This window comes from Strongyloides ratti (genome assembly GCF_001040885.1).
Source record: "Strongyloides ratti genome assembly S_ratti_ED321, chromosome : X".
NCBI classification, from domain to species: Eukaryota; Metazoa; Nematoda; class Chromadorea; order Rhabditida; family Strongyloididae; genus Strongyloides; species Strongyloides ratti.
This window is the reverse complement of record NC_037309.1, coordinates 2,385,636-2,401,413: the sequence shown is the minus strand read 5'-3', so window position 1 is coordinate 2,401,413 and position 15,778 is coordinate 2,385,636. Positions and strand designations below refer to the sequence as shown.

The following is a 15,778-nucleotide window of genomic DNA, read 5'->3' as shown; positions in this document are numbered from 1 at the left end:
ATATATTATAAAGTTTTATAATTTACTATCTTTTACTTATTAAAAAACTTTTAATTCATAGCAATTTTTTCTATAAATTCAAACAACAATACTTAACAATTACATAATTGATGCTAGTTATTTTTTTCTGCTTTTATTTCTTTACAACTTTTTTATCATTTTTGTATTTTTATGAAAATATCTGTTTTTTTTAAATAGTCTTTTATATATATGATAAATAAGGAATTTTTTAATTAAAACAATACTGTAAATTATAAAAAATGAAGATATTTTACTGTAAACTAGAATAAAAAAATAAATATTAAAATTAATTGTATGTAAAGTAATTAAAAACTTATTATATTTTTAATGCTATTCAATTTAATAACTAATCAGAAAATTAATTTAATAATTTATACTCATAAATATATTCTACATTTACAAAAATAATTTAAGTTGTAAAATGATAAAACAAAAAATTAATTTAAATTAAAAAATATTAGTTGTTATAACAAATTTTATTTAAAAATAAATTTTAAATATTTTTTTTCTCTAATTTAACTGAAAAATACTTAAGTCTTTTTATTTGAATATCAATTTTTTTTATTCATCACTGTCCAGACGCTCATTAGCAAAAACTGCCCTTCTACGCTGTTCAACGCTATTACTACGGTGCAAGCTACCACGTCCATTAAAACCACCACCATTTCGAAAACTACCACCACCACCTCGAAAACTACCACCATTACTATGAAAACTACCACCTCTATTAAAACTATTACCTCTATTAATACTACCACGAAAACGATTACGATTAACAGTAGCATATATAGGATCGTCGGCATCATCATGAATTGCATTATCAAATACATTTTTTCTACGTTGACTCAATGTGAGACTACCTCGACGACGTAAACTACCTTGTCCTAAATTATTATTATCAATATTAACTTTAAAAAAATAAATATGCCAAAACCATTACCTTGTATTGGGTCTCCAATAAACTTAATTTTTGTCTGCATTCCACACTGTGTTCCACATTGGGTACAAAGTTGCATCTAAAAAAGTTTTTAAACATTTAATTATCTATTTACTATATTTTTTGGACCAATATTGTTATTAGCATACATGGTCATATCCATTAATAATTTAGCATTGAGTTTAGGATTCATACCCATGCGTTGTTTATTCATTCTTAGCAAGTTTTGATAAACAGCTGAATGTAAACAAAAAGCCGACATTTTAAAAAATGGGTCAAAATTAAGATTTATTACCAAACTACACTGTTTTCTGCCAAAGATTCCACTATACTTAAGTTGACATCCATTGATTGTAAAAATGAAAATTCCAAAAAAAATAACAAAGAAATTGAAATTTAATAAATTCATAATTTTAAACATTCTTATGTTTTAACACTTTATTCTAGGTTACTTTATAATAGAAGAAATCATAAATTATAAGCACTTTTTAAGAGTAAGTATTTTGTCTAAATAAAACCATGTGTACAAGCATATAATTTTATATATATAACTTCATTTAAACAAACAAAAAAATTAAAAAAAAATTATTTACACATAAATAAAATTACTAAATTTCTTTTATTGTATTATATTCTTGCCAAAATTTAGAAATATTACATCAGACATTTCAACATTTATATTTTTAAACAAAATTATATTTTCTACAATTTACAATACTTTTTTTTAAGGATTTGAAATATTTAGAAGAAAAGTTATAATATCTTTCTAATTTAAAATTTGTTTTGTGGTTTTAATTGAACAAACAATTTATTAATATTAAAAAATAATTTAAATAGTTCAAATATTTAAATGCTTACATTTTTTTAATTGTTGAAAAAAAGGTTTAAATTATTAAAAAATCTATTAGTACAAGTATAAAATTATTTTTTTCATATGTTATAATAAAATCATTAAAAAAATTGTTTAACAGTCATAAGTTTCTTGAACCGTGAATGCTTTTAAATATAAAAAATAAATAATAATAATATTTAAGTTTATTTTTATCACAACAATAATTTTTAAAAAAATATAAAGAAAATTGATAATTTTAACAATTATAAATAAGAAATAAAGATAAAATTTTATCATTTTCTTTTCTGCTAACAATTAAATTCACAGGTTATTTAACTTGATAATTTATATTTTTATAGATCTTTAAAAATCAAACAAATAATTTTTTAAATAATAAACTAGCTCGAAATTTTACTTGAAGCACAGGAAAATTTATTGACCATAAAAACAATTATTTCTAAAATATAATTGTTTTAGCTGGTTAAATTTTTTAATATTATTTTTAATTAAAAAGAAAAGATTTTTGTCAAAGTCGTCAATTTATCTTCTTTCTTCAATTATTGTTTTATAAAATAAAACATTATTATCATTCAAAATAATTTGAACTATAACACATGAAATGTTTTAGTTACAATATAACTTTGAATTAAATGTTTATTTATTTTCTGCATGTTTTTTATATCAACTATTTTTAGTTTAAATACTCAATATTTATTATATTACATTTGTAGTAAGTTCTTTAAAAAAATAATAATTTATTAGTGATATATAGAAAAAAGGATATTGTTGTGTTTAATAAATTTTTTTATAACACTATGATAAAAGATCAATTTGAAAATTAATAAAATTTTTGTACAATAAAGGCACTTTTAATAAGTATATTGATATGGCAAAGTAAATGAATATTACATAAATTTATTTAAATTTTTTTAACATTAAAAAAATAACTATATATTATCATAAATGAGCAAAAGAATATTTTTTGTTATCAAAAGTGTTTATTTTTTTTAATTGAAGTGAAAGTGAATAATAAAAAAGAATAAAAATTTAAAAAAAATTAATATAAAATTGAATTACTAGTTTATTTTCATAAGATTTCTCACATTTGCATGGTTAATATAAAAGAGACAGTCAAATATAGCATTTCATAACATAAATATAATATCAATTATGCTTATTGCTTTTTAAACAAAAAAAGAGTAAAATGAAAGCATAGTTTTGATTTATTTATTTTTTTTAATTGATAATAATTTTACATTTTAAATAATACAGAAACTTTTATATTAAATTAATATTATTTTACTTATTATATCTAGAATATGATTATTTAAATAGAGCGTATACAAAACATAAAAGTTTAATATAAAATCAAAATAATTTTTTTTAAATAAATATAATAATCATTTTTAATAAATGTTTATTACTGCACTTACTAATAGCATTTACATTTCGCTTTTTAAATGTGATTTTTAATTAGTTTTTTAAAATAATATTACCTTTTTTAAATTTACAATCTAATCAATCACAGTTCAGTTAAGTTAATAATAAAAAATTAATTTTAATACACTTTTAACACATAAATGAAATATTGTAGTACTTATGTATACACCTAAATGTTTTTTTCATTTACTTAATTTTAAAAAATATTTATCAAGAATAACATGAAAAAACGTTTTTTTAAATTTTTTTTAAAACTTTTTCTGAGATAAAAAATGTGTTAATCACAAAAAGTTAGTTAACTCTTTTGAAAAAATTTTATTTTTTTATATAATTATTGCAACAAAAATTGCATATATTTCATTTGATACAACATAATAATTTGATAAGAGTTTTTAGCAAAAACTGATGTAAAGTATAAAAAACGATTTAGATGTTATTTTAAAACAAAAAAAATTTTAAAGTTTGATATGATAATTTATATTTAGGTAATAATGTAAAATAATTCAAAAGTTTTTAAAACACTATAACTTTTTTAAAAAAGCAATTATGAAAAAAAATCATTTGGTTAATATTTCTCTCAACATTTCGAGTATTAAAACATAATTTATTATTTTTTATTCATTGAGAAATTTTGAAATATATGTAAATATAAACGCAACAATTTTATTACCTTTATACGTTTTTTTGTTTATTACTTAGTCATAACTTTTTAAAAAGTAATTTTTTCAACATGAAAAGAAGGAAAAAGATAATGCCGTTTTCGATTTTTATCATAATGAAATAAGTAACGTTTAAATCAGAACGTTTGTTCATAAGACGCAAACTAGACAATATATATTGTTGTATTAGATTACTTTTTATAATTTAACATATATAAAAATAAAAAATATTTAAAAAATTGAATTTTGCTAAAAATAATATAAAAAAATATACTATTGTAATTTTATTAAGAAAAAAAAATTATAAATTAATATGATGTGAAAATTAAAATAAAAAAAAAGTGATAAGATAATTTAACTTTATTAAAACGGTTGATAAAAAATGTTTGACATGAAAAAGAAATTATCAAAAAAATCTTTTTCAAAAAAGATTTATTTTTTTTAATATTTCTGTATAAACTTCCATATTTACTACTTTATATCTTTTTTTCTCAAATAAAATTTCAATGAGTTTTTCCGGTTATACTTTGTTAAATAAAATTCTTTGGATCTTATAAATGCCAATAGAATCTTTTTTGCGTAAGAAAAAAGTTTCAAAAATTTATAATTTTGAAAGAATTAGTAATTTATTTGAAAATTCTTCTAAAGTAATGTTTTTATTAATTATAAAACATTTTTTTAATATTAGTTATCAATTTGCATTACTCATTCAAAAAAAGTATTAAAAAAAGTATTTAATGTTTGCCTTATTTTATTTCATTTTAAACTTTTTGTGTTCAGTTTGTTTTTTATTTTTGAGAAAAAAATATTTATTGTTTATATAAATAAATTTTTTTTATTAGTTTCATTTTTATTTATTTACACATTATTCTTATATTATAAAATGTATGCTAATGGAATACCCTTTTTTTTAAGTAATCTTTTATATATATATCATAAATAAGATATATTATAATAAAAACAATTCTGATAATTTTAAAATTTGTAGTAAATTTGCTGTAACTAAGATTGGAAAAATAAATATAAAACTTAATTGTATGTAAAGTTATTTAAAATAATATAATGTACTTTTTGCAATAATTAGTTAAATCTCCGTTTTACAAATCAATTTATTAAGTTACATTTCATTTGTACTACACATGCAAAATCACTATGGTTAAATATGTTTAAAAAGAAAATTAATTTAAATTAAAAAATATTAGTTGTTATAACAAACTTTATTTATAAAAATAAAATTTAAAATATTATTTTTTTTTAATTAAATTGAAAAATATCTAAATCCTTTTATTAGAATATCTTTCAATTTAATAATCAACACTATCTCGACGTGCATTAGCAAATACTGCCCTTTGACGCGCTCTTACGCTAGCACTATGATGCATTGAACCAGGACGTTGGAAACTGCCACCACGACTAATAAAACTTCCACGACCACTACCACGTCGAATACTTTCATAAATATGATTTTCATGAATTGCATTGGCATGTACATTTCTTTGACGCTGACTAACTGTGAGCATACTTCCACGGCGAAAACTATTTTGTCCTAAATTTAAAATATAATATTAAGTTTTTAAAAATGTATAAATTTACGAAAACTATTTCCTTGCATTACTGCTCCAACAAATTCTAATTGTGTCATCATTCCACACATCCCTCCACATTTGGTGCAAATTTGCATCTAAAAAAGTTTTAAAACATTTGAATGTTTATTTACTATATTTTGTGGACGTAAATTACTGTTCGCATACTTGCTCATTTGTAGTAACATTCTTTTATTTTCTCGAGGATTCAAACGATAGCGTTGTTTATTCATTCTATACAATTCTTGAAAAACCATCGGAGACATACAAGAAAATGCCATACCAAAGAATCTATCCAGATCAATGTCCACTGTCAAAACACAGCGTTTTCTAAAAAATTTTGTACACTTATGACGACATCCATTGATTGTCAAAATGATACTTCCGAAGAATAAAGCAAAAAAATTAATTGTTAATAAATTCATAGCTAAAAATATTTCTATTTTTTATCATGTATTTAAAGATCACTTTATAATAGAAAAATCATAAATTACAAGCACTTTTTTAAATTAAGTATTTTGTCAAAATAAAACTTTATGTACAAAAGTATGATTTTACATATGTACTTTAATTGGACAAACATAAAAATTAAAAAATAGATTGTTTTTACATAAATAAACACACTTTATTTAAATTATTGCTCTATTTCCTTACTAGATTTTAAAATTATTATATCAAGCATTTCAATACTTAAGTATTTTAAACATAATTATATTTTTTACAATTTATAACATTTTTTTACTTTGTTTACATTTCAGAAGAAAAGTTATATCATCTTTCTCATTTAAAATTTTTTTTGTGATAATAATTGAATAAAAAATTATTAATATAAAAATGTAATCTAAGCAATTCAAATTCCTTAACGCTTGTAATTTTTTTATTTTTGAAAAAAAAGTTTAAATTATTAAAAAATCTATTAGTACAAGTATAAATTATTTTTTTCATATGTTATAATAAAATCATTAAAAAAACTGTTTAACAGCCATAAGTTTCTTGAACCGTGATTGGTTTAAAAAATAAAAAAATGAACAATAATAAAATTTTAATTTATTTTTATCACAACAATAATCTATGAAAAAAATATAAAGAAAATTGATAACTTTAAGAATTATAAAAAAGGTGTAAAGATAAAATTTATCATTTTCTTTTTCTGCTAACTATTGAATTCACAAATTATTTAGCTATACTAATTTATAATTTTATAGATCTTTAAAAATCAAATAAAAGATTTATAAATAATATACTACTTGAAGTTTTACTCAAGACACAAGAAAATTATTTTTGTAATGTAATTGTCATAACTGGTTAAAATTTTTAATACTGTTTTTAATTAAAGAATAAAACATTTTAGTCAAATTTGTGAATTTATCTTAATTCTCCTAATTTTTTTATAAAATAAAACATTATAATCATTCAAAATAATTTGAACTATAACACATGAAATGTTTTAGTTATAATATAACTTTGAGGTTAATATTCATTTATTTTCTGAATTTTTTTTATATCAACTATTTTTAGTTTAAATACTTAATATCTATTGCATTACATTTGTTATAAGTTCATTGAAAAAATGATAATTCATTAGTGATATATAGAAAAGAGGATATTGTTGTGTTTAATAAATTTTTTTATAACACTATGATAAAAAATCAATTTGAAATTTAATAAAATTTTTGTGTACTAAAAGGTATTTTTAGTAAGTACATTGGTATGGCAAAGTAAATGAATATTATATAAATTAAAATTTTTTTTAATATTAAAAAATAACTATATATTATAATAAATGAACGAAAAAATATTTTTTGTTATCAAAAGTGTTTATTTTTTTTAATTGAAATAAAAGTGAATAAAGTATCCATCAAAGTTAAATATTTTAAAAATAATTACTAATAAAATTATATTACAATTTTTTTTTGAATATTTTTTTAAATTGAATACTTGAAAAAAAAAGAACCATCAAATACAGTGATTCAAAACACAAATATAATATCTATTATATTTCTTAATTAATAATAATAGTATATATAAAATAATTCAAAAATTTATATATTTAATTAATATAATTTTACTTAAGATTCGTAAATTGTGATTATTTAAACAAGACGTATTTAAAACATAAAAGTTTAATTCAAAATCAAAATAATTTTTTTTTTAAAATAATAAAATAAACATTTTAAAAAAAATTATTGAAACTACATTTACTAGTACAATTACAATTTGCTTTTTATTTGTTTGTTTAATAGTTTTTTATAAAAATATTACTTTTTTTAAATTTACAATCTTATTAATCGCATCTAAGTAAAGTTATAAATATAAAAAAAAATTTATAATACACTTTTAAAATTTTTTAAAAATATTGTATTAGCTATGTTTTTAACTACAATTAGTTTTTATAATTTTAATATTTTTTTACTTAATGTTATTCTAATTTATTATAAAGTTTTATAACTTATTATCTTTTACTTATTAAAAAACTTTTAATTTATAGAATTATTTCTATAAATTCAAACTACAATATCTAGCAATTACATAATTGATGCCATTTATTTTTTTCTACTTTTATTTATTTACAACTTTTTTATGATTTTTGTATTTTTATAAAAATATCTGTTTTTTTTTTTTAAATAGTCTTTTATATATATGATAAATAAGAAAATTTATAATTAAAACACCTTAACGCTTTCGTATATTAATTGTATGAAAGCTTTGTTAAATTACCTTAGTCCTTCCATCTAATACAATAATTTTACACATAAATTAGTATTAGCTTTTATTGAAACAATACCTTAACGCTTTCATATCTTAGTTGTATGAAAGTTTTGTTTTAATACCTGAATCCTTCCATCTAATACAATAAGTTTATATGTAAATTGATATTAGATTTATTTAACAACAATATTAGTGAAAATAATTAGAACAAAGATAACAATAAGAGAATTAATATTAAATTAGCAGAAGATCTTCATGTTCTGTGCTTTCCTGAGAATGATTACTTAGTTCTTATTTCCTTTCTTTTTTATACTCTGCTTTTCTTACTCCGCTTCAATGCCAAGGCATTACAAATAATATTAGTAAAAATAATTAATACAATGATAAATAATAACAGAATTAGCTTAATCTTACCTTAGTTCTTCATATTTTGTAATTCCTGAAAATGATTGGTCTGTTCTTCTCTTCTTTTCGTTTTATACTCTGTTTTTCTACTCCTCCTCAATGCCAGGGCATTACAAACAATACTGTAAATTATAAAAAATGGAGAAATTTTACTGTAAACTAGAATAAAAAAATAAATATTAAAATTAATGGTATGTAAAATAATTAAAAACTTATTATATTTTTAATGCTATCCAATTTAATAACTAATCAGAAAATTAATTTAATAATTTATACTCATAAATATATTCTACATTTACAAAAATAATTTAAGTTGTAAAATGATAAAAAAAAATTAATTTAAATTAAAAAATATTAGTTGTTATAACAAATTTTATTTAAAAATAAATTTTAAATATTTTTTTTTCTATAATTAAACTGAAAAATACTTAAGTCTTTTATTTGAATATCTTTCAATTTTTTTTATTCTTCACTATCTGGACGTTCGTTAGCAAAAACTGCCCTTTGACGCGCTCTTACACTATTACTATGGTGCATTGAACCAGAACGTTGGAAACTGCCACTACGACTAAGAAAACTACCACCACGATTATGAAAACTACCACCATGACTATGAAAACTACCACTACCTCTATTAAAACTACCACCACCACTACCAATACTATTACGTCGAACACTTCCATAAATACCCTCGTGAATTGCATTGCTATGTGCAAGATTTCTACGCTGACTCATTGTAAGACTATTTCCACGTTGCAAACTACCACGTCCTAAATTAATAATATTAGAAATCACTTTTTAAAATGCATTTATTTACGAAGACTATTGCCCTGTCCTTGTGATCCAATAAATCTTATTTTTGTCATCATTCCACATTTTGCTCCACATCTGCTGCAAAGACGCAACTAAAAAAATTCTTTTAATTTTTAATAATTTATTTACTATAGTTTTTGGATCTATATTATGATTAGCAAACACACTCATATTATCTAACATTAGTTTATTTTGTTTGAAACCGTAATTAAAGCGTTGTTTATTCATTTTTTGCAAAATTTGGAAAACATTTGGTTTTAAATATAAAAACGAAATACTAAAAAATTTGTCCGATTCAATGTCTATTATCAAAATACAAGTTTTTCTAAATAATCCTTCAATTTTAGTAAAACATCCATTGATTGTTAAGATGTTAATTCCAAAGAATAAAACAAAAATATTAAAATTTAAAAAATGCATAGTTAAAAAAAAATTCTACATTTTAACACATTATTCTAGAATACTTTATACTAGAAAAAATCAAAAATTACAAGTACTTTTTAAAAGGTTAGTATTTTGTTTTAAATAAAAGCATGCGTACAAGAATATGATTTTTTATATGTTTATTTGTTTAACAAACAAAAAGACTAAAAAAAGATTGTTTTTACATAAATAAAAATAATAAATTTCAATTATTGTACTATTTCCTTTATCGATTTAAAAAATATTATATCAAGCATTTCAACTTTTAATTGGTTTAAATAAAATTTTATTTTCTACAGCTTATAATAGTTTATTTAAAGCATTTTAATATTCACAAGAAAGATATAATTACTTTCCCATTTATAATTTTTTTTGTGGCAAAAATTTAAAAAAAAATTTAATTAAATAAAAATTTAGTTAAACAGTTGAATATTTTATTGCTTATATTTTTTTATTGTTGAAAAAAAAATTTAAAAAATAAAAATTCTATTAGTACAACAATAAATTATTGTTTCCACATTTTATTGTATAATCATTAACAAAACTGTTTAATAGACGTAAATTTATTAAACTGTGATTAATTTAAAATATAAAAAATATATAATAATATTTTAATTTATTTTTATCATAAAAATAATCAAAAAACATTATAAAAAATGTGATAACTTTTATAACTATAAAAAAGATGTAAAGATAAAATTTATCATTTTCTTTTTCTGCTAACTATTGAATTCACAAATTATTTAGCTATACTAATTTATAATTTTATAGATCTTTAAAAATCAAATAAAAGATTTATAAATAATATACTACTTGAAGTTTTACTCAAGACACAAGAAAATTATTTTTGTAATGTAATTGTCATAACTGGTTAAAATTTTTAGTACTGTTTTTAATTAAAGAATAAAACATTTTAGTCAAATTTGTGAATTTATCTTAATTCTCCATTTTTTTTTATTAAATAAAATATTATTATCATTCAACAAGCGCGTGCTTCGCACACGCTTGCCTGCAGGGCAGGTCTTTTGTGTAAGCTATAGATTTTTTTATTTTATCGGTGATTTAAAGCATGTATTTCAGACGCTCAAATTTTAAAAATTTTTTAAATAATGTGATCTATTGTATCATAAAAAAATATTTTTTGATTATTTCCTTATTTTTCAACATTTTTTTATTTTTTTAAAATTTTTCTATATGCAAATTGATAAAATAATTATAAGAATAAATAATTAATTCTTTAAATTTATACATTGACATTTTTCCTTTACAGCTATAGCTATAAAAAACAATTAGTGTAAAAAAATCATTTATTTTTTTAATTTATTATTATTATAAATATAAAATTATAAAATATATAAAAGTTAAAAAAAATTGACGTAAATTGTTACATTATCATTATAAATTGGTATATATCTTTTTTTTATGCTGATATTTGTGTTGAATAACACTTTTTAAAGCTTTGATTATCCTAAGAGGAAAAAATTGTTAGAAATTTTTTACACGTTTTCGCGAATAACTCAAGAACGAAAAATGATAAAAAATATGATCTAGTGGCCAAAATGTAGAGAATAAAAATCCCCCGAGACGTTTTTTTCATTTTTCCAAAAAATTCATTTTTTTAAAAATTATAGCGTTTTGAAAATTTTTAAAAATTTTTGTATTTTTTAAATAGAAGATGATTTTTAGTTAATATCTCAAGAACAAATAATTTTTTTGAGACCGTACTTATGTCATTTGATAGAGCACAAATTAATTAATAATTTTTGTAACCATCACTATTTCTTAAAATTAAGTTTTTAAAAAGTTATGACTGAAAAAATTTAAAAAAAAATTTTTAATTTGAAAATTTTTTTTTTTTAAACCGGCATAACTCAAGAACGAAAAATGATAAAAATATGATCTAGTAGCCAAAATGTAGAGAATAAAAATCCCCCGAGACGTTTTTTTCATTTTTTTAAAAAATTCATTTTTTCAAGAATTATAGCGTTTTGAAAATTTTTGAATTTTTTACCTAACTTTAAACCATCATATCTCACTTAAAAATTCATCTTTTTGAAAAAATAAGGTCGAAAACGTTTTATACGACCTTTTTTTACCTTTATGTCAAATTTTGCTAAAATAACTCTTGAAACTTAAACGTTGCAGCAAATGAAACATTTGCAGCTTTTGCTGCAATATCTATATGAAGACGCAATTTTTTTTAAAAATTATTGAACTTTTTGTGATCAGCGCATTTTTTTACCCTAGGATAAATTAAAAAATATTAAAAATTCTAAAAAAATTTTTCCTACTTAATTCTCGCCTATATATATTTAGGGTTAGGATTGTTTAATCTCAAGAATGGAACGTCCGTTTTTAGTAAACGTAATCTCATTCGAAAGAGCATCAAATAATCTATCAATCGTATTTTTATTGTTATGTTAAAAAATTGCATTTTAAAAAGTTATGAGCAAGTAATAGAAAAAGGACAAAAATTGTTAAAATTGTTAAATAAATTTTAAATTTTACACTTTTCAAGAATATCTCGAGAACGCGAAATGATAAAGATATGGTATATTAGTCAAAATGTAGAGAAAAAAATTCTCTAGGGTACCTTTTTTTTTATTTTTCATAAAAATCTTTTTTTTCAAAAGTTATAGAGCTTTAAAAATTTTAAAAATTTAAAAATTTTTTTAAATTGACAATGTGTTTTTGCTTATATCTCAAGAACAAATAATTCAATTAAGATGATACTTATACCATTTTATAGAGCACAAAAAAATGTACAATTTCTATCTCCGTCATTATATTATAAAAATAAGTTTTTAAAAAGTTATGACTGATAAAAGTTAAAAAAAAGTTCAAAATTTAAAGACTTAAAAAATATGCAAAAACTATTTCAAGAATATCTCGAGAACGCGAAATGATAAAGATATGGTATATTAGTCAAAATGTAGAGAACAAAATTCTGTGGGGACGTTTTTTTTATTTTTTTAAAAAATCTTTTTTTTCAAAAGTTATAGAGCTTTAAAAATTTTAAAAAATTAAAAAAAAAATATTAATAAAAAAAGTAAAATTAGTTTTTTACTTATATCTCAAGAACAAATAATTCAATTAAGATGATACTTATATCATTTTATAGAGCATAAAAAAATAAATAATTTTTATTTGCATCACTTTTTCGTAAAATTTATTTTTTAAAAAGTTATAACTGATAAAAAAAAAAAAATAAAAAAATAACATTTAAATTTTACACTTTTTCAAGAATATCTCGAGAACGCTAAATGATAAAGATATGGTATATTAGTCAAAATGTAGAGAAAAAAATTCTCTAGGGTACCTTTTTTTTTATTTTTCATAAAAATCTTTTTTTTCAAAAGTTATAGAGCTTTAAAAATTTTAAAAATTTAAAAATTTTTTTAAATTGACAATGTGCTTTTGCTTATATCTCAAGAACAAATAATTCAATTAAGATGATACTTATACCATTTTATAGAGCACAAAAAAATGTACAATTTCTATCTCCGTCATTATATTATAAAAATAAGTTTTTAAAAAGTTATGACTGATAAAAGTTAAAAAAAAGTTCAAAATTTAAAGACTTAAAAAATATGCAAAAACTATTTCAAGAATATCTCGAGAACGCGAAATGATAAAGATATGGTATATTAGTCAAAATGTAGAGAACAAAATTCTGTAGGGACGTTTTTTTTATTTTTTTAAAAAATCTTTTTTTTCAAAAGTTATAGAGCTTTAAAAATTTTAAAAAATTAAAAAAAAAATATTAATAAAAAAGTAAAATTAGTTTTTTGCTTATATCTCAAGAACAAATAATTCAATTAAGATGATACTTATATCATTTAATAGAGCATAAAAAAATAAATAATTTTTATTTGCATCACTTTTTCGTAAAATTAATTTTTTAAAAAGTTATGACGGATAAAAAAAAAATTAATTTAAAATTTTACACTTTTTCAAGAATATCTCGAGAACGGAAAATGATAAAGATATGGCATATTAGTCAAAATGTAGAGAAAAAAATTCTCTAGGGTACCTTTTTTTTTATTTCTCAAAAATATTATTTTTTTCAAAAGTTATAAAGATTTAAAATTTTTAAATTTTATACCTAACTTTAGATTATCATATCTCACTTAAAACTTCATCTTTTTGAAAAAATAAGGCCGGAAACGTTTTCTCCGACCTTTTTTTACCTCAGGGTCAAATTTTGCTAAAGAAACTATTGAAATTGTAATGTTACAGCAAATGAAACATGAGCTGTTTTTGCTGCACTTTAATGCACCTTGCTGCAATATCTATATGAAGACGCAATTTTTTCAAAAAATTATTGAACTTTTCGTGTTCAGCGCATTTTTTTACTCTAGGAAAAATTAAAAAATATTTAAAATTCTAAAAAAATTTTTCCTACTCAATTCTCGTCTATATATATTTAGGATTAGGACTATATATATTTAGGAAATAATTTGAAGTATAACACATGAAATGTTTTAGTTATAATCTAACTATGAGGTTAATATTCATTTATTTTATGAATTTTTTTTATATCAATTATTTTTAGTTTAAATATTTAATATCTATTATATTTCATTTGTAATAAGTTCCTTCAAAAAATAATTATTCATTAGTGATATATAGAAAAGAGAATATTGTTGTGTTTAATAAATTTTTTTATAACACTATGATAAAAAATCAATTTGAAATTTAATACAATTTTTGTGCACTAAAATGTATTTTTATTAAGTACATTGGTATGGCAAGGTAAATGAATAATATATAAATTTATTTAAATTTTTTTTAATATTACAAAATAATAATATATTATAATAAATGAACAAAAATATACTTTTTGTCATCAAAAGTGTTTATTTTTTTTAATTGAAGTAAAAGTGAATAAAGTATCCGTCAAAGTTAAATATTTTAAAAATAATTACTAATAAAATTATATTACAATTTTTTTTTTGAATATTTTCTTAAATTGTACACTTGAATAAAAAAACTAACAAATACAGTGATTCAAAACACAACTATAATATCCATTATATTTATTAATTGATAATAATAGTATATATAAAATGATTCAAAAATTTATATATTAAATTAATATAATTTTACTTAAGATTTGTAAATTGTGATTATTTAAACAAGACGTATTGAAAACATAAAAGTTTAATACAAAATTAAAAATAATTTTTTTTACAAATTTGAAATACGATACTTAATATTTACCTAAATTGATGTTATTTTTTTGTTTTACTTTTATTTATTTACAACTTTTTAGAGATACAATGTATACTTTTGAAAATATTTCTTTTTTTCAAAAAATCTGTATATATATTGAACATAATTTTATGGAAAATATTTTAAAAAAAATATAAAATACTTTTTATGTTAGCTAGTTTAACATCTGTTCTAGAAAATTAATTTTATACTCATAACTTTATTCCACATATGCAAAAATAATTTGAGTTAAAAATGATAAAACAAAAAATTTAAATTAAAAATTATTAGTTGCAATGATAAACTTTTTTTTTAGACAAATTCTTTAAAGTAGTTTTTAATTTTTTCTAATTTACATTAAATAAAAGAATACCTAAATCCATTTGATATTTTAAAAGTTTTTATTGTTCTTTTTCATCAACATTATTATCATTATCCTTTTCGTTATTGATAAATAATGCATTCTTACTTTCCATAACACTAGGACTACATTGAATACTCTTACCAAATTGAAAATTATTACATCATTATTTTCATTTACTAGAAAATCAAATTTTCCTTAATAAATATATTTTGTCGACGCTTTTTAATACTTTTATTATATCAAAATCTATATACATTTGAATAATTGTAAAAATTTTTATAACTATTTTTTTTAATATCAACATAACTGTCTGATAGTTCATTTTTTAAATACTACTTGTTAATGCCGTTTCAAACTATACTTTGCTGTTGATCATTA

The 15,778-nt window shown here is 19.4% G+C and overlaps 3 protein-coding genes across 3 annotated transcripts; all 3 read right to left on the bottom strand.

Moving 5' to 3' along the window:
- Positions 1-582: 582 nt before the first annotated feature.
- On the bottom strand, positions 583-1,379 carry SRAE_X000050900 (Hypothetical protein; the record flags this gene model as incomplete). Its single annotated transcript, XM_024644861.1, has 3 exons — positions 583-905; positions 962-1,037; positions 1,074-1,379. 3 exons carry the CDS (start codon positions 1,377-1,379, stop codon positions 583-585), a joined length of 705 nt encoding a protein of 234 aa, XP_024510378.1.
- Positions 1,380-5,193: 3,814 nt separating this feature from the next.
- Positions 5,194-5,897, bottom strand: SRAE_X000050800 (Hypothetical protein; the record flags this gene model as incomplete). The annotated part of the gene is made up of 3 exons (XM_024644860.1): positions 5,194-5,435; positions 5,483-5,570; positions 5,607-5,897. 3 exons carry the CDS (start codon positions 5,895-5,897, stop codon positions 5,194-5,196), a joined length of 621 nt encoding a protein of 206 aa, XP_024510377.1.
- A 3,151-nt stretch (positions 5,898-9,048) lies between these two features.
- SRAE_X000050700 (Hypothetical protein) lies at positions 9,049-9,819 on the bottom strand (the record flags this gene model as incomplete). Its single annotated transcript, XM_024644859.1, has 3 exons — positions 9,049-9,356; positions 9,404-9,491; positions 9,529-9,819. The coding sequence occupies 3 exons, from the start codon at positions 9,817-9,819 to the stop codon at positions 9,049-9,051; spliced, it is 687 nt and encodes a 228-aa protein (XP_024510376.1).
- Between the last annotated feature and the right edge of the window lie 5,959 nt (positions 9,820-15,778).